Genomic DNA, 27,510 nt, shown 5'->3' with positions numbered 1-27,510 from the left:
CTATGTGCTCTCTAACACGCCACCTAGCTCTCAGTTTTTTCTGTCTCTATGAAAATACTGATGTTAATTTAAGTTCAAGGATGTGGTTCTCCAAGATGTGTGTGATTTGGGGGAAAGGCAGGAACCATGCAGGAGCAGAAGCAGTAAACATATACTCTGAGGAAATGTGACAATCCTACTTGTCTCTTTCTTCTTTCTTCCTCTTTTCTTTCTTTTTCTTTTTTAACTGTGTGTAAGATGAGAGTCTTACCATTGGGCTTCTTAAGGTTGTTCTTTATCAAACAAAAATTTAGATAACCCACAGACACATCATTTTTGTACTTACCTAGCTAGATAGTTTAACCACAGATACACACACATACACAATTTTTTCTAAGACATGACAGTAATATTTTCCAAAATTGTGGATTGTTCTGAGTCACTCTAGTAAAGTGTAAGTTCTCAGGTTTCAAACCATGCCAGTAGAAAAAAGTAAAAATTAAATAAAAGGGGGAGAAAAGAATAAATACCACATACACAACTTTTCTGGAATTTCTGAAGGAAGAATTATATCTTTGGATGCAATGGAAGTTTTAAAAACTTGGTCCAGAAAAATCACATGGCACACATCTTGGTTTAGATGCTGGATTGAGCTGCAGAGTTTTGATAACCACGAAAAAAGCTAGAAAAAAGTAGTCTGGGGTTTTTTACTTATCCTGCTTCTCTTTCATTAGGTTTCATTCTTTTGTTTTCTTGTCCTGTTTTTTTTTTGTTGTTGTTGTTGTTGTTGATATTTAATGGCCTGCTTCATTGGACTTGAGAAGTTTGAGCATCAGTAGAAGGTCCCCAATCCATTACTTTGTATCGCCCTCCCGATTAGGATGTGTGGGTTCTTAAAGTTCCCTAAAGAAATACATCCACCCATCCCAGTATGTGGATACTGGAGAGACAAATGGCAATGAGCCTTCTTTCTGTTGGGCTAGAGATTCAAACCAAAAAAGTTCAGTCTTTGTTTCACTTTGAGTAGCTCCACAGGGAACTCAGGTCATTCAGGTTTCAAGTCACGTAAGGCCAGTTGTAATACCAAGCTTCGTATCTGTATCTCCAAAATCTCTGCAGTGACAGTATATTTAAATCCCTCTAAAATAAATAAACATAGGCTGGAAATTTTGAGAACATGAATTTGTTCACCCTGGAACAACCCATATACCTAGTTATTGCTTTACTTAATGGAAAATGCCACTTTAATGTCTTCATTCAATGCTGCCTCTGTAGAAGCTGATTTGCTCACTTAAAACAACTCTAGGCGGTTATACCTGAGCTTGTCATTCTGGGCTGAAGCCTGATGATTCTGATAAGTTGGCATGGCTTTGAAAATGAGTCACGACAGCTGAGGAAGGGGTTAATCAACCAATATTTCAGTTATGAGATTTAAAGAGGAAGATATTTGAAAATAAATGATAGCTACCATCTAGATTATGAAATAAAAGGCAATTTTTTCATAATTATTTAATAATTCAGTTTTACATGTTTAACTGTGGGGCCTGTGAGCTTCATATAGACTTAGCTTTGGCTCCTGACCACCAGCAGTTTTCAATTTAAGAATGTCTTAATGCAGAGGTGCAGGAGGAGTCTCATAAATGCTAACGTCTAACATGATTTTGCCAAGACAAAATGAGCTTAGTGTAGAATGCGTTCCATAAATATCTTCTACTTAGTGTCATGATGAAAGGTTCCCCATTGTTTAAAAGCAAGGCAGTTAGTTAAGCAGTAAAATAAAACAATTAAAGTGCAATTGTTACTTAATAAAAAGTCAGTTACTCCCATTGATTTCCATACTACAATTAATAGAAGGCAGAACTAAAGGGAGGATTGAAAAAAGAAAAGGTTTAGCTTTAAGTTAGCTTTATTATCCAATAATAGCTATTTGTTGGTTATGGTGAATGGAGGATGATGGGGCCAAAAATAGCTATGAAAACCTCTTATTCACAGTTACTGACAGCATGGCCTAGTGAGGTAAGCTGGGTTTTTGTGCAGGGACTTGGGGTATTTCCCTGGTCCTTTCTTAAGTGCCTGTGGCTTCAACATTCCACAATTATGCATTCTAGGGTCTGATGGTTTTGGCGTTCCCCTACTTCACAATCACCTGGCTGTGCTCTTGGCTTTTCTTGCATGCTCAGCGTGCCATTGTCTTTCTCCCTTTGCCTACCTCTGGGATTATATCGTTGGTGTTCTTCTTTTGTGTCTACCATGGTCACCATGAGACCATTTTTGTCTACAGAGCACCCTACTGGTGATGCTGGTGCTATTACACACTTAAGAGCAGTGAAGAGTCTCATAGTGAAGACAAGTCATGGTTATGTTGTTAGTATTTTCCTGAAGCATGTTTACTAAAATCATGCCCTATACATTCTTATGCTGTACAACTCTTAGATTACAACTCTTTGGTTTTCAACAGCTTGATCTACTTCCACCTTTCCCAGTTTCTACACCTATGTGTAATGTTATTTTTGCCTATTTAAAAACATTTAAATAACGAATTCCAAAAATAAAGAAGACTTGAGGGGACCCTGGAAGTGGCTGGCAGGGCGCGCACGGGCGGGGCACCAACGTTCCGTCATTTCGCGTGGGAGGGAGCGCGCGCCCAGCGCGGTGGAGCCTCCAGGGGACCCCGAGCCCGCTGGAGGTGAGCATGGCAAAGCAGGAACCCACAGCTGAGCAGCTGGCGCAGGCTGCAGCCACAACGAGGAGGGTGAGCAGTCGGTCAACTACAAGCCCCCGGCCCAGAAGACCATCCAGGAGATCCAGGAGCTGGACAAGGACGACGCGAGCCTGCGCAAGTTCACGGAGGCCCTGCTGGGCCAGGGGGCAGTCTCAGCCGACCCCAGCGTCCCCAGCGTTGTTGTGACCCGCCTGACCCAGGTGTGTCGCTAGACCTGACAGGAGACCAGGAGAGCTTCACGAAGCAGTCATTTGTGCTGAAGGAGCGTGTGGAGTACCGATAAAGATCTCTTTCCCGGTGAACAGAGAGGTCGTGTCCAGCACAACATGCGTCCAGCACACATACCGGAAAGGCGTCAAGACCGACTACGTGGTGGGAGCTTTGGGCCCCGGGCGGAGGAATACGAGTTCCTGACCCCCATGGAGGAGGCACCCAAGGGCATGCTGGCTCGTGGCCCCCACAACATCAAGGCCTGCTACACAGACACCGACAAAACTGACCATCTGTCCTGGGAGGGAACCTCACCATCACAAAGGAGTGGAAGGACTGAGCCCAGCCTGGGAGGCAGGCAGGGCTGGCGATGGACGGAGGGATGTTCGCGCCCCACCCAACGCCATACCAAAGTCCTGACAGAGCCCCTTGCCCACGCTGCTGTGTTTCCCCCGGGGCTGCCTCCTGGCCCTTCCCAGCGCGTAGGCCCCAGCCTCCGGGGTGGTCTAGTGTCACTGCTGCTTCAGCCTGTGCTGTGGGGCAGAGAGGCCACAGCCCAGGGCTCCGCCTCCCCGCTGGTCCCTCTAGGTCCCCCGTCTCCCCACCTGTTCTAATCCTATCTGAGGCCCTGGCTTTTCCAAGGGAGTGGCGCATTGAATGGGGTCTCAGGGGTGCTTAGGTCCCCCAAGGCCTTTTCAGTTGCCCTCATTCTCCTCATCTCCCCCTGTGGGGTCGGGGTAGGGTGCACAATGCAGGGCCTCGTGGGTAGGTCATCCTCCAGCTGTCACCCCTCCCTGGTCAGTTCATCTGTCGCTGTCATTGTCTAACCATGATGCCTTAACATTCAGAATGTGTCCTGGGCCCGTCACTAACCTCTAGCCCTGTGACTGCACGAGCATGTGGTCTCCCCAGTCCCTGCCCCACCCGCAGTCCCGGTGGCCCAGGGTAGTGGGACACTGCTGCTGCTGTTGCTCCCTGGCCTGCCAGGGCCTGGCCAGCCCCCTCCCCCTTCCCCAGCCAGGGCTGCGGGGACAGCTGTAGGGGCTTGGGGGACGCCAAAATGTCAAAACTCAAGTTGCCTCCAGTCCCATCTGGGACGCTGGGAGTCCTCACGCCTCTGCCTTGTCTGTCCCAGTGAGCAGCACCCACACCCAGAGGCCATGGCCCCAATAGAGAGCTCTTGGCAGACAAAGCCAGCAGCTGAGCCTTGCTTGTCCCACCTGGGCCCACCAGCCTGGAGTGGCATGCCTGGCCTCCACATGTGCCGTCCTCTGAGCCCACTGGCTTGCCGTCTCTGCCCATAGGCTTGGTGCCACCATCCCCTGCAGACCTTCCCCATAGCCAGCCAGGACAACCCTGGGACCAAACGTGCACAGTCAGAGCTGTCCCCTCCCATCCCGGTCGGGCCTGGGCTGGACCGTACAGAAGGCTATCCCTGCTTCTCCTTTTCTGACCAGGAAGTAAACTTCCCTGAAGGAAAAAAAAAAAAAGAATATCTGAGGCAGTTGCCTGATACCGTGTTTCCCCGAAAATAAGACATAGTGGACCATCAGCACTAATGCGTCTTTTGGAGCAAAAATTAGTATAAGATCCGGTCTGATATTATATCATATTTTTTCTCCAAAAGATGGATTAGAGCTGGTATGAGGACATATTCAAGCAATCTGCCTTGGAGAGTGTGTATGAAGGGCTCTTAGACTGTGTTGACACAAACAAACTGTTTTTTAAATTTTTCTTCCCTTTCAGACTTTTAAAAAAACATAAAACCTTGTTTTGTAAAAAATAATTTAAAAGCCTGCTTATCTTGGAAAGTGGCCAATTGATCTGCATTAGTGTCATTTTGTAACCTGATGCCTGGCTCCCTTAATTGACAACATAAAGCTTAATCATGCGATGTTAGATCTTTCTGAGGTATTATTTGACCCACTGTGTTGAAATGAACTGCTTTTCCATTTTTTCCACTAGGCTGAATGAGATCTCTGAGTGCAGGTGCTCGTAAATGCATGTTGAATTAGAAACTGAAATTTATGAAATTAAAAACCAGCACCTTCTTGGGGTAGCATTAATGATAGTCATGGCAAAAGTAGCATGGAATTTGGGTTTGGACCATAAGTTCCATGACTATATTTCAAGAGGAAAATGGTGCTTTCTTAGTACAGTGGGATGTTATGGTCCAGATGAAGTGTCTTTAAACTCATCCTCTGTAGCTACTATGACCAGGCCCGATGCTGGACAGTCTGGAATATTAGGGTATTCATGAGCTCTGTTGTTTCCTCAAGGTGCCAGAGGGAGAGCTAGGCATGGAGGATAGCCCCACTATCGTTAAAGTAGACCGGGGTGAAAGCCAGATTTCACCGTGTCGAGGGAGAAGGTGTCTCCCCAAAGCACTTGGCTATGTCACCGGTGATATGAGAGAATATACCAACTGGATTAAAGGTATTTATACTTCCATTCTTTGCAGACGTGGGACAAATGGCTTTGGGAGAAATGGTTGGCTGGTTCTTCCACTCATAGCTTTAGTTATATTCACCTACTTTCTATCTCTTTCCTCTCCATGTTTTAACTTTTTATCTTCTAACTTGGAAGACTCTTCAAACCTTTTTTTTTAATATAAATTTTATTGGGGAATATTGGGGAACAGTGTGTTTCTCCAGGGCCCATCAGCTCCAAGTCACTGTCCTTCAATCTAGTTGTGGAGGGCACAGCTCAGCTCCAAGTCCAATCGCCATTTTCAATCTTCAGTTGCAGGGGGCACAGCCCACCGTCCCATGCGGGAATTGAACTGGCAACCTTGTTGTTGAGAGTTCACGCTCTAACTAACTGAGACATCCGGCCACCCCTCTGGAAGCTCAGCAGCAGCTCATTGTCTTCAGTCTAGTTGTGGAGGGTGCAGCTCACCAGCCCATGTGGGACTCGAACCGGCAAGCCCGTTGTTCAGTGCTCACACTCTAACCAAATGAACCATCAGGCTGCCCCTCAAATTTTTTTCTGGAGACAGCACTCTGAGCCAGGGCCCTGCTCATATCAGAGGAAGGCAACTGGCTCCATCTTATAGTGTCAGTACTTAAAATCTGAAATTTTACTATTGCTGATTCATTTATTTGGCTTAAGAGTGTGTACTTGTAAGCATGGTAAATAAGTACATTTGAGGCTTTTCCAGAACTTAGGTTCTCGTAGGGACAATGTGGGTTGAGCATAAAGAATCTGGATGCCACTCAAGGGAAAAAGGGTTAGAGAAAAAAAAGCTTCAAAGAATATAACAAAAAACAAATTTCACTTTCATCAGAGGGGATTTTGATGGTTCTGCTCCAGGGGGCCCTAACCTTGGGAAGGGGCACCATTTACCTTGCCGCTTCCTTAGCTCTGCCTGTCTCATATCTTCCAGACAAACCCCAGGTGCTCCAGTTCATCGACTGGGTTCTTCGTGGCATATCCCAAGTGGTGTTTGTCAATAACCCCATCAGTGGAATCCTGATTCTGGTGGGACTCCTGATCCAGAGCCCCTGGTTGGCTCTCAATGGCTATGTGGCCACAGTGGTCTCCACCATGACAGCCCTGTTGCTCAGTCAGGACAGGTAAGCACATTCATCCAAGCCTGCTCTTCTCATTTCTAAGAACACAGGAGCCAACCAGTGACTTTGAGCAGTACTAACAAAACCCCACCCTTCCCAGAGAAACAACCTTTATTCCACAGAACATTTTATATTTGCTTTTAGTGAAAGGTCAGAGTATCATTTATAACCTCTTATTCATGGTACCTGAATAAGTGGCCAGTCTGAATAATGCCAGACTCTCATGGCAGTGTATGAGCTGCCAGTTACCTTAGCTCAGGTAACTAGAGCTAAGCTGTAAATGATTCCCAGGAGTTGTTCTAAAGGGATCTTTAATAGTGATCAATTATTTCTTATCAGCATTTTGTTTGAGCAAAAATGTGTGAGTTCATGAAAAGTCTTATTGACTTACCGATCCCCATTATATTTTGTTTCCATGATTTGATTAGTAAATCCATTCTTCATAGACAGTATAAAGGTTAGTTCAGCTTCTAGAGAGATGAGTAACCACAAATTCCAAGTTAGCGAGTTCTGACTTAAGTAGTGTTAGTCTATCTTCTGAACTATGCTGTCAGGTTAGAAATAGCGTGTACTTTATAGACTGATCTGTCATTGAAGAAGTGATGAGCTGACTCCCACCAGGGATGTAGAAGGCTTCTGACTAACCAGTTCCTTCAGGGAGGCTGCCAGTCTTCCAAGTGTGCAGGAACAATGCATAATCCCCAGTGGATTGTCCTTACAGAATTAAGCTCGCGTAACTCTTACTGTGAATTGCCTAAGGAGATTCATCTGGGGAGAGTCAGCACTGCTGTTTCCCTTCAGGTCCGAGGAGCCTCATTTGTTCTCTGTAGAGAGTGCTTGTGTATCTTAGGTTAAACCCTATTCCAGTGCACGTCAAGAAATGGTCATTCCACTTTGGAGGTATGGTCCAGGACTGTAGCATACCAAATATTCCTTCGTTGCTTTGCTCCAGTGAAAGTTGACCCATTTTCCTTATCAGGTGAAAGACAAGCCATATTCCCGTGTGCTCATTTTCAAATCTCTTTTTATTTTCCTCAGTCCTAAGACTGCATTAAAATAGCAATCCTCTGCTTTAAGTGAATACACATCTTCTTGTTGCTTTCATCATGGCATTCCATAATTTGTAGACATTGCCATTAAATGTGTTGATCAAACTCCAGCATTAATTCTGACAGTCAGTTGTTGAGAGGATAAGTCTTTGCGTTAGCTTTCCGCTGGCCTCGTGTATAGACCCAGTTTCTGAAGCGCATTGTCACTTGCTGGTTAAACCAGTACAAATTGCATCACAACCCACATCGCCCGAAGTATTCTTTAGGGTAGACAAAGGATTTTTAACCAGGGAGTCCCACCTCTAATGTTCTCTCCACGAAGTGACGTCATCTTGCTGTTGCACTGGTGCCTGCTGCTCTGGTTAAAAACAAGCCAAGAAAAAGCTCTCACGCCATCCTCTACCCTGCAGTGAGGCTCACTGGCTGTATCACCTCCCCTTCAGGCCCTGCATTCAACCTCACGCACTCACTTCATCATTTTCACACCCATGGCCCCTGTGAACTTTGACCTTAAATGCCAGGCCCTTCATTGTGCTAGATGTTGCCAACTCTCAGAGCCCTTAGGAGCCTGGCTTGTCAACCTTGCGGCTCATTCTATAAAAATTGTTCCATTTCTCACTTGGTGCTTCTCATTCCCAATTATGTCATAGGAACCATTTTGGCCAGGAGTAGAAACTTATCGATAAGACAACTTTTAGAGGTGAGGTTAAATGCTGAGAAGCAAAAAAAAGAACCCAAGAAAAAATTAGGTGCTAAATATGCACCTAATTATATGGAGTGTCTTGCCAAATAAAAGATAAGAAATTGTTTTTCTTTACAATAACTTGGAAATACATATTTGGAGACAACAAAATGGAAGCACAGGAAGATGAAAATATATGCTAAGTTGGAAGATGAATGTTTATAAGATCAAAGACACTATGAAAGTGAATTTACATTTCAAGAATCTTACATCTCTTACCAAGAAAATCACACTTCGGAAACAGTTTCATCTGAAAGCTCTCTTCAAGTCAGAGGCCGTTAATGATTTAAAAGAAATAATAACTTCCCAAAGGAAAGGCTAAAAGGAAGCAGAACCAGTTGCCTTGCGGGTTTTCCTTTCTCTCCTAGATGCTGGAATTATATCTTTAGCTGTGATGCCCCTGTAGGGGGTTGTTCTATATGCACGTTTGTATTTTTCTTATGTCTATTCTATTTTGTCATGTTTTTATTAGTATTTGGCATCTATAGACTTTGAAATAAATTTCTATATATAATCTCATTCTCTAATGTGACTATGATCTGGAATGTACACGTACAAGTGTCACGTATGTGCAAGTCCAGCCAGTGTCCACCGGGAAATGTCCAAGCTGTGTGCCTCTCACCCACAGGTCAGCAATTGCAGCGGGGCTCCACGGCTACAACGCCACCCTGGTGGGAATACTCATGGCTGTGTTTTCACAGAAGGGAGACTATTTCTGGTGGCTCTTATTCCCCGTATCTGTTATGTCCATGACTTGGTAAGTTGGATCTGATTTTTAAATTGCCTTTTAAAAATGTATGGGGGGGGAGGAGGGAATGGGGAGTTACTGTTTAATGGGTACAGAGTTTCAGTTTTGCAAGATGAAACATGTTCCATGAATAAATGGTGGTAGTGGTTGTACAACGACATGAATAAATTCATTGCCACTGAACTGCACACTTTAAAATGGTTAAATGGTCAACTTTATTTATGTTTATAACACTCCTTTTAGAAAAATTATTTTCTAAAATTTAGATTTGGGTTATGTCTATTGGAAACAGGAAGTATTAAAAGACACTGCTGCAGATGGCCCTCCATACACACCTTTCCCCTGCCCCCAAGATTCTGATCTAATTGGTCTTGGTTAGGGATGTTGCCTGGCCATTGGGAGATTGAAAGGCTCCCACGGGGGTCTAAAGTACAACCAAAATTAGAACCACTCTCTACATCAGTTGGTCTTTAACCTGCAGGTTGAAACACAGACTGCTGCTCCCTCCCCCAGGGTTTCTGATTCATTCCATCTTGGGTGGGATCTGAGAATTTGCATTTCTAACAAGTTCCCAAGTAATGCTGATATGGCTGACCCAGGGATCCCACTTTGAGAACCACTGTGCCTCTGTGAAGTCCCCTGCCCCATTCCCTTTGAAAACATTCTTTACTAAGGAATGACATCAGCACCATGGCAGAGTGACAAAAAAATTCTTTACTGAATTCAAAATCTTTTTTTTCAAAAAAAATTTTTTTTAACCTGAATTCTCCAAACTAGTTTCTATTTGACACTGTCTTAAACCATTTCTTGGGAGCAAACATTTCCTTCTTCTTATAGCATATTTAGAATATAAAACACTAATATCCACACAAGTGAGAAGAATAGCCCACTATGGACAGTGTCTGCAGGAAGGCCGCCCACCCTGGCTGCACGCGCAGGTGTATGGAAGGGAACCTGTCAGCAGCCAACCTGCTCAGGAGGTAACTTACGGCCTGCTCTAAAGAACAGGCTCAAGGACAGGAGGTGTTGCCTGTGGGTGTTCACCACACCCCCTTCCACAATCCAAGAAATTCAGAATTCTGATCTTAAAGTCATGGCTCTTTGAATGAGTCGACAAATGAGCGCGCCAAAGGGGCCCAGAGACCACCTACTCCGATTCCCCAGCTTACAGACAAGGAAACAGGAATAGTGCCGTGCCCAAGCTCACACAGTGCATCCACTGCTCCAGGACTTAAAACTTTGCCCCACTGAGTTTAAGACCTTTTTCCTCCAGCCAACACCACCTGCATCCTCCCTTGGACAATTGTTTCTCTTTTACAAAAATAGATACACTGCAGACTGGTGGAAATGATAGACAGGTTGAAGATCATGGTTGCCTCTGGTGGGGAGGGAGGGACATGCGAGTAAGATCAAGCGCATTACACAGGGGGCTTTAGCTGCGTAGACAGTGTTTTATTTCAAATGTCTTAAATACTTCCAAATGTTTTAGAAACCTAGATTTATAGCTCACTGTGAGCAACCCCAGAGTATAATTTTTCAAACGTCAAATAGACTAGGAGTTAATTTTTGACTTGATGTAAGAATTATTTTCTCTATAACAGGATTTATCCCAAGTGTGTTTGGATTTTGAAGAGTTGTTTGTTTATGAGCTGGTTCATTTTTTTTTTTTCTGTGAAAAGTTTTTCATCATAGCACTTCAGGGACGTACTTGTGAGATCTCCGTAGTTCGTACAGAGATTTGGTTTGTCAACATGGCTTGTCACATGCGTATTCTTCCATTCTGATCTGCTGTTGTTTTTAGTCCACTTTTCACAAGTGCATTGAGCTCCATATTCTGCAAATGGGACCTCCCTGTCTTCACCCTGCCTTTCAACATGGTGTTGTCCATGTACCTTTCCGCCACGGGATGTTACAGTCCATTCTTCCCAAGCAAAGTCATCAAACCTATAAGCTCCGTTCCCAATGTCACCTGGCCCGAACTCAGTGGCCTACAGGTAAGGTACACTGTCTCCTCACCTTCCCTCCAGGCTCTGGAAGACACCCAGTGTCCTCCTGGGCATCAGAGACTTACAGAGACTCAGCTCCAGGGAAGCCTTGCTCTCTTTGTCTTGTCAGCTAAAGCATTGTTTCTACTCCAAAGCTTTGGGCTCTAAGGGAGTTTTTTAAATGACTATTTGGTCAGAGCTAACTGTTCCCTCTCTTCTCCTAAGATCTGCAGTGCTAACTCCAAAGTATAGCTCCACTGGAAGTCAGAAATGCTGCTGCAAAATTGGCCGTTGATGGGTTAGTTGGAGTGTAGTGCTGCTAACACCAGGGATTCAATCCCTGCATGGGCCACTGTGAGCTACACCCTCTTTAAAAGGGTCAACTACGTCATTGTAGCATGAAAGTAATACGTAACCAATGACCATAGCTGTTTCCCAATTGAAAAAAAAAAAAGAGTTACTAAATAAGAGATGATTTTTTAAAAAATGGCCCTTGTTGGGGTGGGTGTGATGGGGGCCAGCCATTGAGGTAGGCGCCTCCAGCCTAGGACTAAGTCCTCCATGACCTCCTTCCTCCAATCCAAAGAACTTGCTGCTTACTGTTATATCTCAGCATAGAACCTCTCTGTTCTGCTTTTGCTTATGGTCAATCTCATGAACATGTAAAATAATTCAGGGTTCTCAAGCTTTGGTAGGCATCAGAAACATGGTTTATAAAATGTCAATACAAGCACCTTGTCATAATCTCTGGGGATATGGTCTGGGAATCTTTATTAACAAGCTCCCCCAGTAATTGCAATGTGGGCCAGAGTGTGAGAACTGCTCTTTACAGATGTTCATAGAGAGAATGCCATTTTTAAAACCTAGTTAACCCAAGTCCAGTTCCAGCTCTTCCTATTGTTTTTAATAATCAGGAAACCAAATTAAGGTTTCTTGCTTATTAAAAACAAGAGAACACTTGAAAACAGAAGAAAACCAAAGAAACGTTACCTTTTCTAACGGGCAAAAGACTGGTTTTCCCACTACCAGGTTATAAAATACCTTCCGCTGTCCTCTTTGCTGAGAGATCAAAACATGTGAGGAGCTCAAGTAGTCTTCTCTTTAGCTTCTTGCCCAGAAAATGAATGGGAGTATTTGGGAACAACTCAGAAGGAAAACCAAAAATTTGTTATAACTCCCCATGGAAAATTACTATAAAATAGTATTCATTGATCTGTCTAAAACTGTACTGTCCAATACAGTAGCTATTAGCTCCCATGTGGCTATTTTAATTTAAATGTAAAATTAATTTAAATGAATATTTACACTTTCGTCCCTTAGCCTCACAAGCCACATTTCAGGAGCTCAATAGCCATATGTGTTGGACAGCACAGATACAGAATATTCCATCACCAAAAGCTCTATTGGACAGTGTTGATCTGGGCAAGTGAGGATCTTGTCTTTCTCCTCCTTCTGAACTACCACCCCAACATTAGCACACTTCTTTCCCATCTCACCCAACTCCCCACCTCCCCAGTGACCTGAAAGAGAGTTCGGCTGGACGTGCCATGTCAAATTCCCTAGTCTAGAAGAAACAGGAAATGATCGTGTGTAAATATGATGATGCAGAATGGCTGGAAGAACTTAGGCCCCTCTGAGGGTAGACTCAAACTCACAGGATGGTCCTATGCACTGAGCAAGAACCAAGCCAGCATCTGGAAGCCAGCATTAGATGCAGCTGAATGCATGAAGGGAGAGGACCCTTCCTCGTGCCAAAGCGGGGCCTCCCTTTATCAGAGTCACTGCCTCCCAAAGGTCGTTGCCAAAAAGGTCCATATATGACCTGGAGAAGGTAGAAGGAGCAAGATAGGAGGTGGGAAGGCATCTTTCAATAAATGCTGTTGGTCTAAAAGGAACTAACATGGCTAACTGTGCCTATCCTGACCCTACCAGAAGCATTGTTATAAAGAATTATCATTTTTATCACTCGAATGAAACCTTGTACCTTCCTGAGAGCTGCCATTCTGTGAACACATTAGCTGACTTCAGGTCTCAGCCAGAAATAGAATTGTGACATTTACATGTATTCTTGTGTTTTGAGGACTGACTATTGTTGATAACTGTAATAAGCTAAGGTTGAACTTGGTTTAAATTAATACATGTTCTCATTAACAAAGGAAGTGTAAATAGGGTCCTAATTCTCAAACCTGCCGATAATTGCTTCTGAACGGAGGCTAAGACAACCTGACTTCAGGTCTCTGGCCCTAGCCTTAACCACCAAATTGCATGGGAGTGAGCATCTCTCTCTGGACTGTAGAGATGCTTGGATGGATTGCACCCGGCACTGATGGACAGTTGAAAACAATAGACGTGTAAGCTGTGGTCCTTGCCATCCTTACTGGGAAGTGTGGCAGAGCCTCACAGTGGGGGCAGTGATGCCACACTGGGAGCTTATCAGCTACCAAGGCCCAGTGTCAGCACAAAGAGGAGAGCCAGTGAGTAAGGGGGAGTTTGGAGAAGGCAGGCTCCACGTGCACCAGCAATGGGCTGGTGTATCTCTGGGGATAAAGCAGAAAAATGACTGAGATGTTTCTGGAAAGAGAGAGAGAGAATTTTTTAAATTAGTAACACTGATCTTGAAAGATAAGATATGCTAAAGAATATTACTTTGTATATGTTTGCGGGTGTCCTATAGGTTTCTGTCTAATTGTTTTAATGTCTTTATTTCCTAAATCATTTTTGCAGTTATTGAAATCCCTGCCTGTGGGTGTTGGTCAAATATATGGTTGTTACAATCCATGGACAGGGGGCATTTTCTTATGCGCCATCCTACTGTCCTCCCCCCTCATGTGTCTGCACGCTGCCATCGGATCGTTGCTGGGGATGATAGCAGGTAAGCAGAAGATGGGTTACCAAGTATTGAGCACCTCCTCTGCCCCATGCATTGTCTCAAGCATCTTCTAGACTCCAGACCTTTTCTTGAGGTTCCCTCTTTCCTAAATGGTCCCCAAAGGGGCCATTGGGAATTCTCAGATGCTTCTACCACCCCCAGGCTCCTTCCAGATCATCCTGCCTTTTATCCGCAGCTTTGACTCCTCCTGTCTTACCTAACAGCTCTCAGTATTTCGGCTCCTTTTGAGGACATCTACTTTGGATTGTGGGGTTTCAACAGCTCTCTGGCCTGCATCGCAGTTGGAGGGATGTTCATGGCACTCACCTGGCAAACCCACCTCCTGGCACTCGCCTGCGGTGAGTATCCAGTTATCTGTGGGAGGGTAGCTTGTGACCCCGGGATCAAAATCCAGGACAAACAGTAAGAGAGGACTGTGTGAGAACCTAGGGCCAGCGTTCAAGTGCAGGGCCCCTGCTATCTAAGCGTGTGACCAGGAGAAGTGACATCCCCTCTCTGCAAGTATTCAAGTCAGCTCTGCCTCTCTCAGTGGTTATGGAGACAACAGGGGAGCCTGGGGCATTGTTACCCATTTTACAATAAGTGTATGTTAGGGGATAGGAACTCAACTTGTCCTGTGTTCTTCATGCGAATCATTTGATCCAAGAAACTCAAAGAAAATAGCCCCAAGCTAAATACAGAGCCATTTCCCCTGATGAATCAGGTAGGATTCCATGCGGTCCTTTGAGAATCACATTAATCCAACTGTCCTCAGACTTGAGTGTACCTCAAATTACCTGGAAGGCTTGTTAAAATGCAGATTGCTGGGCCCATCTCCACACCCAGATTCGCTGTTAGCAGTGGAGGAAGGAGTTTGCATTTCTAACCAAATGCCAACTAGGGCTGGTGCTATTGCTCTGGGGGTGGCATTTTGAGAACTGTTGTATTCATCCTTCTGACTCCAGTATTCTAGTGCCGACCCAGCCTGTAGGCACTAGAAGGGGTTCTGGAGATCTCCATCCATCCTTCTCATTTTACTGTCGGGGTACTAAGTCTAGGAAGATAAAGTGGTGTGCTGAAAAGCATGCAGTCAATTAGGGGTAAATGTAAACGCAGACTCTAACAACCTCCAGAGTTATGCACATTACACTACTCTGCTTCCCTTTAGTAGCTTTCATGCATTAGTTAAAAACATGCCTCTAGTGACTTGGATTTGAAAAGCTAATGGATTTCTCAAGTCATTCTAAGGGGATGCTTATTTTCCCATAGCGTCTGTGTCCCTAATTCAATACAAGTAAGAGCATTTAACATAATGTGCTAGAGTGAAGGAAATGACACTCCCTGAGGGACAAAGGAGTGGAAGGATAGTGAAATGTGCAGAAATTACTTCTAATCTAATGGAAATATTTCTCTAGAGTCAGTTTATCACAGATTAATTAATCCATGGTATCTAAACCATTATTAAAATGGTGGACCACATATCAGACAGGATTTAGAATGGATCCTTACATTGGGCAAGAGGTGGGAGGGGACCACGGATTTCTAAGGCCTCATTCAATTTTGATTTTCCAAAGCTGTAGCAAGATTAACAAAACTCAAGTTACTGTGGTTTTGCCACTTATATGTCATTTTGCCAATTTCTTTGTCGTTACACAGCTATTTCATCTAATAGCCCTGTCAAAACGTTTTGCTCATTTTCCCATATTTGCTCACAAGCTTAGGGCAAAAGAGAAAGCTACAGACAGATTATATGGCCACCTGAGCTCAGCTGGGTTAGAATCTTTATTCTGAGGTTAGTTTGAGGTTTCACACCTTCATTTGGAGTGCATATCTTTGTTTTTCTGGGTTGGCAGTAGCAGCAAATACATATTAAATACTTGTGATACCACCCAGATAGTACTGGGAAGAGCTAGTGATTTAGAAGCTTTATATCCCAGGTAGTTCCTGCACACAGAGTGTTATAGTCAAGGGCAGAAGCTGAGAGAGAGAGAGACAGAGAGACAGAGAGAGAGGGGGGGGGGGAGAACCCAAGGGAGACTGTACCGTGTTTACAGCTGAACCAGGAGACATCTACAGTACAAGATTCTTGGGTGAACGTTACAGTTCAGAATCACCAAGAAGCACCTCCTAGAGAAGGTGACATTTCTATAAGTCCTAAAAACTAAGAGGAGGATGTCTAGTTGTTGGGGAGGATGGTGTGGACCAGCATGGGGACAGCCTGAGCACATCCTTAAAGCTCAAGCAGAATGTTTTGGTCACAAGAGTAGTTGATGAGGTCTTGATAGACCATGGAAAGGGAAGAAGCCAAAGGCATTTGCAAATGTATTTCCCCAAAGCGGGAATATCTTCATTATTTTCTTTATTATAGAAGTAGTACAGCCTTATTGTACAAGAAAAAAACAAACAAAAATTCAATCAGTATGGAATAGTATAAAGCAGATGGTGCTAAATCTCCATCCTACTCCCTGGATAGAACTTTTTTGCCTCCCTCTTATAAGGACTTTGTGATTACATTGGGCCCACTTGAATAATCCAGGATAATCTCCCCATCTCAAGATTTTTAACTTAATCTCCTCTACAAAGTCCCTTTTGCCATGTAAGGTAACATAGTCACAGGTTCTGGGAATTAGGACATGGACATCTTTGGGGACCTTTATTCTGGGGACCATTTGGAGACTATGCCAACCTTTCTTTGGGTAGATTAGATTTTGTTTACTAATTTAGTATAATCGTTAAGGCAATATATTGATCAGTCAAGAGCCCAGACACTGGTGCCAAAATCCAAGCTCTGCCAATTTTAATTTCAGTAGATGCCAAAATCACCCCACAAGGCCATACCAGTTTCCCCTGCCACCGACAGCATGTAAGAGTGCCCATTTCATCCACACTGAGTCCTATAAGTGTTTTTCATCTTTGGACATAAAATTTTAAGACAGACCTCCAACCCCTCTTGTTAAGCAAATCTCACAGGTAAAATGCCACAGCAAGTTTCAGCTTGCCCACATCACCTTGATACTGCCAAACTAAAAACCAACCACGTCAGCCAAGGTAAATAAATGACGGATGTTTATTACAGAGGTGCTCTTTTATTGGTTCATGTGGCTTTATCAGGAGGAAAACTTGGGAAATTCTGGTAGAACTTGGCAATGCTGCCTTCTCTGCCTCTAAACCAGAAACTGCTTAGGATAAGGAATTCCTCACTTTCATCATGTTATAAGTGCAAACTGTAAACACATTTTTGTATCTCTTCCTCATGATTGGGTTATCATAGTAGGACTCACGCATGGTGGTCTGTTGGGAGAGACATTGTCTGTGATGAGCAGAAATCCAGTCTTCCCTTCAGCGCTCCAGGGGCTTTTCTCTCCCTCGGCTACTCAGAGCCCTGTCAGGGTCATCACCTTCAAACCATGGTGTGCAGGATTTCACCTCTGATGAAGGCTTTTCCAGTCCAACTCAGCAAGGCTTGTTGATGGGCAGCTGCCATTAGATAGTCTGATAATCTTACTGTGGAGGGAAAATCTGTGTGAAGTTGGAGATCAGTTTGAAACAGCATAATAGTATGAGACTTGAGTGCCAAGATTATGCCTTGGAAGGTATTTATAGGAGAGAAATAGCAATAAGGTCTCAGGTGCTCAGAGGAAGTGTCATGAAAGAGATAGTACTCAAGAGAGCAGGGCCTGTGAATATTTGTTGAATGAATGAGAAAATGAGTGAATGAATGAATGAATGGAAGAAATAGAGGGAAAAAATAATGAAATTATCGAAACCAAGCACAGAAACCCTTCCCCTGCAAGCTGTAACACGCTTCTGCTCAGAGCTGTATATCTTAATCCCATGGTGACAGGGGTGAGTTTACAGCTATTGTTTGTGGAAATACATGATTTCATTTGAGATGCATCACCTCCCTGTAAAGTATGTCTCCAAGTTGCCCTTTTATAGATAATGAAGCTAGATTCTGAGAAGTTCAGTGATTTTCTGTACAACAAACAAAATGGCAGAGCTGGAATTTGAAGCCCAGTTTCCAAAAACAAGCTTTTCCCACTAGTATGAGACAATGGAGATGTGAAAGAATTAGGTCTCCTGTTAAAGAAAAATATACCAAGATAGAAAGACAAAATATTGACAAAAGGATGGGAATGAGGGATCACAGAGTCCTCCCCACCATTTCCTGCCCCGCCCCCCAAGGTAGCCAATAAGATTTCTCACCGCACAGAAGGACTAGATAGTGAGTAAGCCTAACAGTGAGTGCTGGTGGCCCAAGTGCCATGTGAAGGTCATTCTTCAGGCTGTCTCCTGGAGTCCCCTCTGCAACCACAACTGAGGAATTAGTGAGCCCCTACTTAAGATCTTTGTTTTTGTTGTTTTACATTGGAAGTCACACATACACTCCAATTACCTATTCTAAGATTCATGCTCACTCAAAGTAAATTTTAAAGTAGCATGTTTATTCGTTGACGACCTGTATGCCAGTATTAATGGTATTTGGAAAAATGTTATTCGGGGAGGAATCCTAAGTTAGTATTCAGTTTCTGCTGATATCTGAGTAACTACCTTCTTATCTTTTAATACCATGATTGTTTTGTAACTGAATTCTAACGTTTATATAAGAATCCCAGATGCAGTGAAATTGTATAGAAACCATGCTATCTCAAGAAACATTCGTAAGTTTCCTTTTAATTCAACTACGTTTGGATAAAATAATAGAGAACTTTATTAGCCATGGAAGACCTTCTCCGTAAGTATCAGCAATAGCAACAAGACAGTAACTGCAGAAGAGCCACCTTCCTTGAGTCCTTACTGTGTGCTAAGCCCAAGCATTGTCTCCTTTTATGCTCACACCAGCTCATGAGAGAAGTAACCCTATTACCTCCTTTGTACAAGCGAGGAAATGGAGGCTTAGAACAGAGGCCACCAAGATCCTAAGTGGTGGAGTCTGGATTCAAACCCAGAGATGCTGACTCTAAGCTCATACTTGTAACTAGGGTGCTGGGCTAGCTGACAAAATGCGGAAGTTTGCATTCCAGGGGATTTATACATTTCATTTCCTGTAATGAAATGACACCTACCAAGCATTGTTCTTTCTTCTTTTTTTGTAGCCCTGTTCACTGCCTACCTTGGAGGCAGCATGGCACACCTGATGGCTGTGGTGAGTTTGCTGTGATCTTGCTTTGTCATCAGCATGATTGATCAGTTTTCAATGATATGGAAACTGAAGTCCACACGGGTGGTGTCCCATGGCAGGATCCGTGACTGTGACAACCACCACTTGCCCTTCTCCTGCACCTGCTGTCCTCACTCACCTTCCGGCATCACAGTAAACTTTATTCCAAACTACAATCACCAACTTAGGTTGTATAACATATTATCAAGTTCATACTCTAAATCTGAATGCCAAGAAGTTGACTTTAGGATATCTTTTACTTGAACAGAAAGCCAGGACTGTGTAGTAGTTGAGAAAGCAGGAAAGGGAAGAAAAGGATAACTGGCTAAAGACTCAGATTTTTTTAAATTAAATCAATAGTTTTTCATATCCCTTCTCTTTATTTAAATCTCCCATCAGTCATCAGTACAACTTATTCAGACCCATGTCCTGGCTGACTTATTTAATAGACAAACTCATTACCCATTAAGTACCTCCTGTCATTCTCTCTTTCCTTTTCAGGATTGTCCTGCCCTTTGACCTTCTTTTTCCTACCCCCCTGAGGAGCCCATCATCCTCTGACTGTTCCAGGATCCCTACCTCCCGGTGCCCCGAATGTTTTTCTCTCTTCTGCACCCACCATTTCAAATGATGTAGGGCCAGTTTCTGATAGCTCAATCCATGTTGACGTGGTCATGGCTACTAATGGGTCAAGATAGTACTTAGCCCTCTCCACAGCAACCTAGAAAGTTTATCTTGGAGTGTCCTCTGGGACAATAGCTTTCTGGTGGAAAGTCAATGTGACATTACAGGCATGACAGGGAGTACATTAGAGCATTGTGGGGCCTTTTGCATCCCAACAAAGATTCACAGACATCAGTCCATGGACCAGAATTGGGCAGGCTACACAACAGAGTCAGCTGGGGAGACCTTGAAGAACACAGATCCTTGGGCCCCGTTCTTTGGCATTTCTGATACAGTGGATCTGGAATGGAATGTGGGCATCTGTGTTTTTTAACCCTCCCATCAGATGAGTCTGACATACGGTCAAGTTTGGGTACCATCACACTCGGGGTGTCCATACATAGAGCCAGACCTTACCACGTGTATAGTGTATGCTCAGAGTTACGAGTTTCCAGAGATAGCACAGAAGAAAGACTTACCCACAAGGAGCTTAGAGTCTATTTGGGAAACAGAGTGAGATAAAGTAAAGCAGGTGAAGTCTAATACTAGTGTGGGTAGAAGTCAAGTAGGGTGAGGTCACCGTGGGCTGAACTAATCAAAGAAGGCCTTTCGAGTATGATGAGTGGTCAAGAGCCATTGGTAGTTTGCTAAGTATCATCTCTGTGTGCCAAGTATCATCTTTGCACATCTGTTGTACGAGTGAGGGGAAGGGAACCATACATACGATAGAAACAAAACTGGCCACCCTGAAGAAAGGATGATGACATTTCAGTTGCTAGATGGCCTAAGATCTTAGCCTCAGTCTCTGTGGGCATAAGCAGAGTCCAGAGCAATGGCCCCAGTGGTTCATCCCCCTGGGCAGAATGAGAATAGAGTGAAGGGTAATTCTCTGTGCAGATTAGCTTTCCGACAGGATCTCAAAAGTGAGTGTGGCTTGTCTCTTCCTCAGGTTGGATTGCCAGCTGGTACCTGGCCCTTCTGTTTGGCCACACTACTCTTCCTCTTGGTGACCACGAAAAACCCCAACATCTACAGAATGCCCCTCAGTAAAGTCACTTATCCTGAAGAAAACCGCATCTTCTACCTACAAGCCAGGAAAAGGATGGTTGAAAGCCCTCTGTGAGAGCAGCCCCCACCACAGCCATGGTCACAAGTCATTCTTGACTACCTGCCCCGCTTAATTTCCAAGGTCTTGGCACACTGTTGTTTTTCACTAGTAACCACTTTTCTACTGCCTCATCAGCAATGTGTTCTTATGCTCATTTTGTAGTTTTCTTTTAAACTTCAGGAATATCCCTCAACATGAGACAGACACATCCAGAAGATGTGCTCTGGCTATGGAATTGTAACCCCTCATGGGGCAATGGAACTGTAATATATTTATAAAGCCAAAATGCTCCAGCAGAAAGAGGAAGTGAGAGTGGAGCTAATTATTGGTATGTATTGATATTTTGGGCATTTGGTTGGTTCAATGACGTTAACAGTATTAAAAATTAAGCTCTATAAATCAACAAAGACTTAAGGGAATGGAATTCACAGTCACCAAATCGAAGTCAACCCAGAATTCTTAGATAAGCAGTTTGGCCCGTGAACATCAATGCAAGTCACACGTCACAGCTGTGATCAACACTGCAGGGGTGCAGGCTGATCGCTGAGCTTGTTCCTGTCCCCTCAGCAGGATGGCCTCAATGCTGTCATCGTGTGGGTGACATTCACTTACAGGAGATAGCTGGATTTTTTCAGGCTGTCAGAGATGCATTAGGAGAAAGGATTTTTGTCAGTCCAAGTTATTCTGTATTGTCACTGCTCTTGGAGATTACAAAGGATTTTTCAGGTAGAGGTTATTATCTTGTTCTTATGGAAATGGATTTGTCTTCAATGTGATAAAATAAGAGGAGTTCCTGGCTTAACCAGGTCCTAGATATTAAAGAAAATTTACGTTTTTAAAAAATACTCAGCACAGCTATTTTTACTTTAATCCCTAAATTGATTTTGTATATGCTACAAATGCATAGAGTTAAGTCAACATCCCAGGGCCTTTGAAAGTCACCTTTTCAATTCATTTGATGATGTCTTATATGTTATAAAGACTAAAAGTTAAGGTCAGATTGCTTCTGGGTGTTTAGAAGTTTTTGAATTGCTAACTTTAAAAAAATCATTATTTTTTGAACATGCACAATATTCTCAGTCAGAAACCAATGGTATTTGAACCACCAAAAAATAATATAGATAAAGGATTTTCTTTTATGCTTAATTTAAATTTATCAGTTCTATAAGGATTCTATAACCAAATGTGCTGAAGATGCCAGTGGAAAATTCTGCCCATCACCTTCCACCTCAGTATGTATCGATTCAATATTCTGGAGGATGCAGAAAGTAAAACTGTGGAATCCTAAAGGTTTTTTTCCTCTTTGGGTTTGCAGGGTTCAGTGCAGAATATACAGTTTACTGAGTGAATAAACTTAAAAAGGGAAGTAAACTTACAAATATTTTAGGAAGAAGCTCACTTCTTCCTTTTCTCAGGAAAATAAACATTGTTCCAATTTTAAAACCCTATGACCAAAGCCTTTTGAAACCAAGAACTTGCAGCTGTCATAGAGGCATGTGTATATTCCTGTGGAAAAACTAAATCTTCAGTGTTTGAACTGAAATCTCCCTTGTTAGACAATTTGTGAAATAAGATTTGGGGGGAAAACTAAAAAGCAAGCATAACCAAAGATAACCAGGCATGAAGAACCTGGGCGGTGGTTGGGTGAACCAGAGGCCTCTGAAATGTCTCCAAGTTGTTCTTCAGAATGAAGTTCTGTGTAATGTGCTAATTATATACCTTCTCCCCTGTGCTCAGACAGACTTGTAAATAGGAACATTTTAAAGCTTTGTACATTGTTTAATTTAAATGGTTTTAATTTTCTCAAGCTATTTTTTGTTACTAAACATTGTCCTAAAATTGAGTATTTTATAAGTTTTCTTAGGGAGCACTTAATATTTTTTTCTATTGTCTCTATAACACATTTCTATGTAAGAATACAAATAAATTATTCTCACAACAGAGTTTTGTGTAAATTTTGTTTAGAAGTCATATATGTCTTTTATGGCTATCATGTATATTAATAATCACATGTATGAGTATGTATTGCTTGTATCTTGAGGTGCTACCATGTTTCCCCGAAAGTAAGACTTAGCTAGACAATCAGTTGCAATGCGTCTTTTGGAGCAAAAATTAATATAAGACCTGGTATTATATTATTATATTGTGTTATATTTATTATATTATTATATTATTATTATTATATTATATTATATTATATTATACCCAGTCTTAAGACTGGGTCTTATATTAATTTTTGCTCCAAAAGACGCATTAGAGCTGATGGTCGGGCTAGTCTTATTTTCGAGGAAACACCGTAGACTCCTATTCCTTTCTTACGCATGGTAATAGTACCAGATGTATTTGAGCAAAGCCTGTTCAATTTCAGATTTATGGGTCCATCCCCTGGGAAAACCTCTCAACTATCATTGTTCTCCTTACTCAGGTATGAAAATAGATTACTGAGGACAGTTACAGATGTTAAGGGCATGCTCCTAACACTAGAGATGAATATGCTGAAAGTCAGATTCTATGCATTTCCAGACAGGTCCTGGGCACTCCATCAGCGTTGACACTGGGCCATGGCACGCCTCAGGGGTCAGCTCTCTAGGACAAGCCACATGGTTGGTGCTTGTCTCTGCCACCCAAACACTTCTCTTTCACTTCCTTTTATCCATGGTTAGAGTACTTGAAAGAAAACATGGTAAGAATGGAAATTTACTCCAAGTTTCAAAAGCAGACCAAACCGGAAACAAAAGGAGGCCCCAATGGATTGATCCCATTGTAGTGCCCTCTGTCAAAACAAAGCCTCTCCTACCTATTGTTTCAAGATAATAAATTTACAAGAATGATCTCATCATTAAAGGTCCCCTTTGGTCTGAGGCAGAAAACAGAGAATGTTTTGACGCTCTTCTGCTAAAGACTCCAGACACTGGATACCTCTAGGAGTTACAGGTGCCAATTTGCTTGTTTCCCATGAGCCCTGATTAGTATGAATACATTGAGATAGAAGGTTAAGTTCCATGAAAGATGAAGAATTTCTAAGGGGGCTTCTTACAGACAATCTTGCAAAAATATTTTTGTGGTGGTTAAGAATAGAACTAGGTTTTGTGCACATGAATGTTTCAGCCTTCCCCCTTATCTAACAACTTCCTTCCAAAAGATTCCAAAATCTTTAGAGTTAAAGGTCCTTCTTGGACCTGCACTGACAACCCCACAGACCATCAGAACGTTTGTAGCTTCCAGGCTACAGAGTTGTATTTGCTCCAACAATCAGCAATGCAGATCCTGAAGGAATCTAAACAAATACAGTAAATAATAGATTTTCAAAGAAGTGAATATAAGTCCTATAAGAGTCTGCTTTCATAGCTCTTAAAATTGAACTATAAAATACATACAATAGATCAAAGCAGATCCGTGCAAAAGAAAAGATTGTTCCCAGGTCTGACCTTAACCTTATTAAGTATTAACCACGTCGATGTTGACATACTCGTACCTGAAGCAAGTGTTAGGTCTGATGTGGTAGCAAATTAACCACTGAAGCTTAGGATTTGGAAGCAAACATTGGTGGGGGGTGTTCAGCACTGGGGTGGTGGCCTAGGAACAGGTGTCAGGGGAGATCTCTGTGGTGGAAACGGGCGTGCTGGGGTATCATAGTTTAGTAAATTTAATCATTTAGATCAAGCAGCTCATGCCCCTTGTCTGGTCCTGTACTCACAAGCTATACAGCTTTCAGTGTAGATTTGCCTTCTATGGGGAAAAAATGTACTTGTCGATACTCATGAGTTTCTGATCCTCGATAGTTACATTTTTCATTTTAATTAATATTTTAATTTGATACATAAGTCTTTTAAAGTTTTATTTGTCACTAAAAGCCCAATCACCCATGATTTTCCAAATAAAAGTTAAATTTCTGAGGCTACAAAAGTGGGTGAGATGGGGAGTAGTCAAAAAAAGCCTCCACAAGAACCTGACATTTAGGCTGAGACCTAAATAATAGACCAGAGATGGGCAGATGGAGGAGGCCGTGTTCTTGGTGGAGGGAACCTCGTGGATAAAGGCCTTAAGACAAGAAGGAGATTGGTGCTTTCAAGGAGCAAGAGAAGATTGATGTAGCTGGAGTACGGTGAGTGGATGATCATTGGTGTGGACTTGAGAGACTAATTAGAAGTCCATTGCCGTACTGTGGGAAAGAGGTGGTTGGCATGGACTCCAGGGGTGGCAAGGAGATTAGAGGGAAGTTTATGGGTGTGAGAGACAGGAAGTGGAATCCTCAGTCCTTGGTGATGGATGGATGTAGGAAGTGAGGGAGAGGGAGGTATGAAGGATGATTTCCTGATTTCTAGATTGGGCAATAAGGTGGGTGATGCTACTCAATGAATGGGAGCACTGAAGAGTCACTTCTCATGTTATACATTCTCCCTGGCCAATTCCATTTTTCTCAAGCTTCAATCCACACCCTATGTTCAACTGTCTACAGGAACTATTCAAAAAGCACCTCCTCAATTTTAACACATCCAGGACTAATTTCATCTTCAATTATTATGTTGTCCCTCTCATGTTGACTCATGAGGAAAGGTCGCACCCTCTAACCAACCACATAAGCCAGAAATAGTGTGCTATCATTGACTTCATTCTCTCACCTCTAGGCAATAGTCCCATTCTAGAGATTCTACCTCCTTGGTAGTCCCCATGCATTCATTAATTAGCCAAATATTTGTTGAATAAGTATTTATTACATGACGGAACTGGGACTGCAATAGTGAACCAGAAGTCATGAACCTTGCTCTCACCGAAACTTGATGAGGTGAACTGACAAGTAAAGGAGTAAATGGGGTAATGTGGTGATGAGCATGAGTAAGAGGTAGCCAGGCGATAAGACTGAAGGAAGAGTATTCCAGTGACTTCTTCCTTCTAAGAAACTCATCGCCCAGAATACTTTCATTTATGTCTTTTCAGCAGAACTGGGTCACATGGCTCTTCCTGGCTGCAAAGTAGTCTAGGAAAGCATGCATCTGGTATTGTCAGCCTCTATTGTAGCAGGTGACTTTGCCATATTGTAGCAAAAGCAGGATAAAGGGCTATTGAACAAGCAGCCAACACGTTTGCACAGTGGTATATAGCACCACTATACAGTCCTTATGTGTCCAGGCCACAATGGACAGAACCACGTAGTGACAGACAAGACTGTCTATTGTGAGATTCACAAAGAAGGCTGGGACAGAGACCTAGACCAAGAACTTTTACACAGAAATACTTTGTGGAGTACTTGCTGGACTATTCCCAGAGTGCTTTAGAATACCCCAGCCTCATACAAGGTTTTGTAGCCTCTGACTAACAAGATTCTGAGCAAAGGGTGAGATAGCCAGTGATAATGATCAGAGCAAGGAAAGCTCAGGGTCAATTCATGTTCTAATTAGTCCTCTTGATCTAATACTTAAAGCCTCTGAATCATTCCATGTTGGAAGGCCCCAGTGAAAATAGTTGAGTTTCAATTTAGTTCCAGCTCAGTGAAGCAGTAAAAACAAGTGTCCAACACTTTCTGCTTCATGGTTCCAAATAAACAACGAGAAAGCCAGTTTCCTGTTTGGGTTGGGTCCATTGGATGCTAGCCCATAAAGGTTTTGAATTATATCACGGTGACATGCAAGGACTTGAAAGAGGTGAACTGAAGCACAGACGAAAGCTGGCACAGTGCCAGGAAACCTGGCTAAAGTTAAGTTCCTCAGACTACAAGAAACAATGGCAGCTAGGACATGAGTCAGTGACCCACGACCAAGCATGTCTTGGGACAAGAGCACACACAGGCAGACCACAGGAGTAGCCGATCCAACAGAGAGGTACATGCTTCTCCTGGGGAACTCCTGCAGTGTCCATAGCTGTCCCATTTGTCCCACCTCTGACTTTCACATTCCTCATGAACAGTCTCCTGTCAACTGCAGCCCTGTCCATCACGGCCCATCACAGGGCCCTCAAAGGCTCCAAGACTCAGGCCCCTGCGAGCCTGAGGAGCCCCTTCCTCAGCATCCTGGACCTGCTTGGTCAGCACCCTTGCCAGACCAATTGTTAAAGTTTTAGAATGTCCCCCTGGTACACTTTTGGTCAAACGATCCAATGCAGACACACTTTGCATGCCTAAAGCTGGTTGTAATTTAATGCAAAGCATTATTTCTTTCCAGATTGCAAGGTAGGGTCTCAGGACCCAGGACACATTGTTATGTGTATAAGGGGTTTGCATGCACTTGGATTGAGGATTGGCCCAGTCACGCCTGGATCAGGTCAGACCAATGACACCTGCATAACCTGAGAGGTACCAAGGCCCTGAGATTCCTTCACCAGAAGCCCCCATAGAACCTACAATTTCTCCTTTGAATTCCCAGTACAAGGACATTATGCAATGACAGCAGCAACTCATTAAGATCTCAGATATTAAAATCCTGGTGGAACTAGTTTACCTGGTCTCTTCCCATCTGACAGTTGGCAAGAGCAAATCCCATAGGAAAGGGATTCTAGAAAGATTACTTTTTATGGGCAAATCCAAAGAAGGCAGTCATCCAGAACTAGGGCAGTGGTCATGCAAAGGGCAGGAAAGAGGAGGAGGAAGGACATACAAGAGGAAACCAAGCACAATGCTTGATTAAAACACATTTCCTGCTGAGCACATCACAGTGGAGAGAGAATCCAGGAGACATGAACCAAAGGGTCCAATCAGGTATGTGCCTG

The 27,510-nt window shown here is 43.2% G+C and overlaps 1 protein-coding gene and 1 pseudogene across 4 annotated transcripts in view; both read left to right on the top strand.

The window, feature by feature from the left end:
- Positions 1-22,760, top strand: part of LOC308509890 (urea transporter 2) — a 466,037-nt gene extending 443,277 nt beyond the window's left edge. For all 3 annotated transcript variants that reach the window (XM_081078413.1, XM_081078412.1, XM_081078414.1), the window contains 8 exons: positions 5,191-5,347; positions 6,297-6,486; positions 8,903-9,031; positions 10,824-11,016; positions 13,732-13,879; positions 14,101-14,235; positions 18,973-19,022; positions 20,650-22,760. In XM_081078413.1, the coding sequence (XP_080934539.1) occupies positions 5,212-5,347; positions 6,297-6,486; positions 8,903-9,031; positions 10,824-11,016; positions 13,732-13,879; positions 14,101-14,235; positions 18,973-19,022; positions 20,650-20,823 (1,155 nt within the window). In that variant the 5' untranslated portion in view covers positions 5,191-5,211 and the 3' untranslated portion in view covers positions 20,824-22,760. The remainder of the gene's footprint in view (positions 1-5,190; positions 5,348-6,296; positions 6,487-8,902; positions 9,032-10,823; positions 11,017-13,731; positions 13,880-14,100; positions 14,236-18,972; positions 19,023-20,649) is intronic.
- Positions 2,672-3,386, top strand: LOC308509891 (rho GDP-dissociation inhibitor 1-like; annotated as a pseudogene). Its single transcript has one exon. The product of its transcript is annotated as a rho GDP-dissociation inhibitor 1-like (transcript).
- Positions 22,761-27,510: the final 4,750 nt, after the last annotated feature.

This window comes from Rhinolophus hipposideros, assembly GCF_964194185.1.
Source record: "Rhinolophus hipposideros genome assembly, chromosome: 17".
In the NCBI taxonomy this organism is placed as follows: Eukaryota; Metazoa; Chordata; class Mammalia; order Chiroptera; family Rhinolophidae; genus Rhinolophus; species Rhinolophus hipposideros.
The sequence above is the reverse complement of the archived record's forward strand: the minus strand, read 5'-3'. Positions and strand labels throughout refer to the sequence as shown.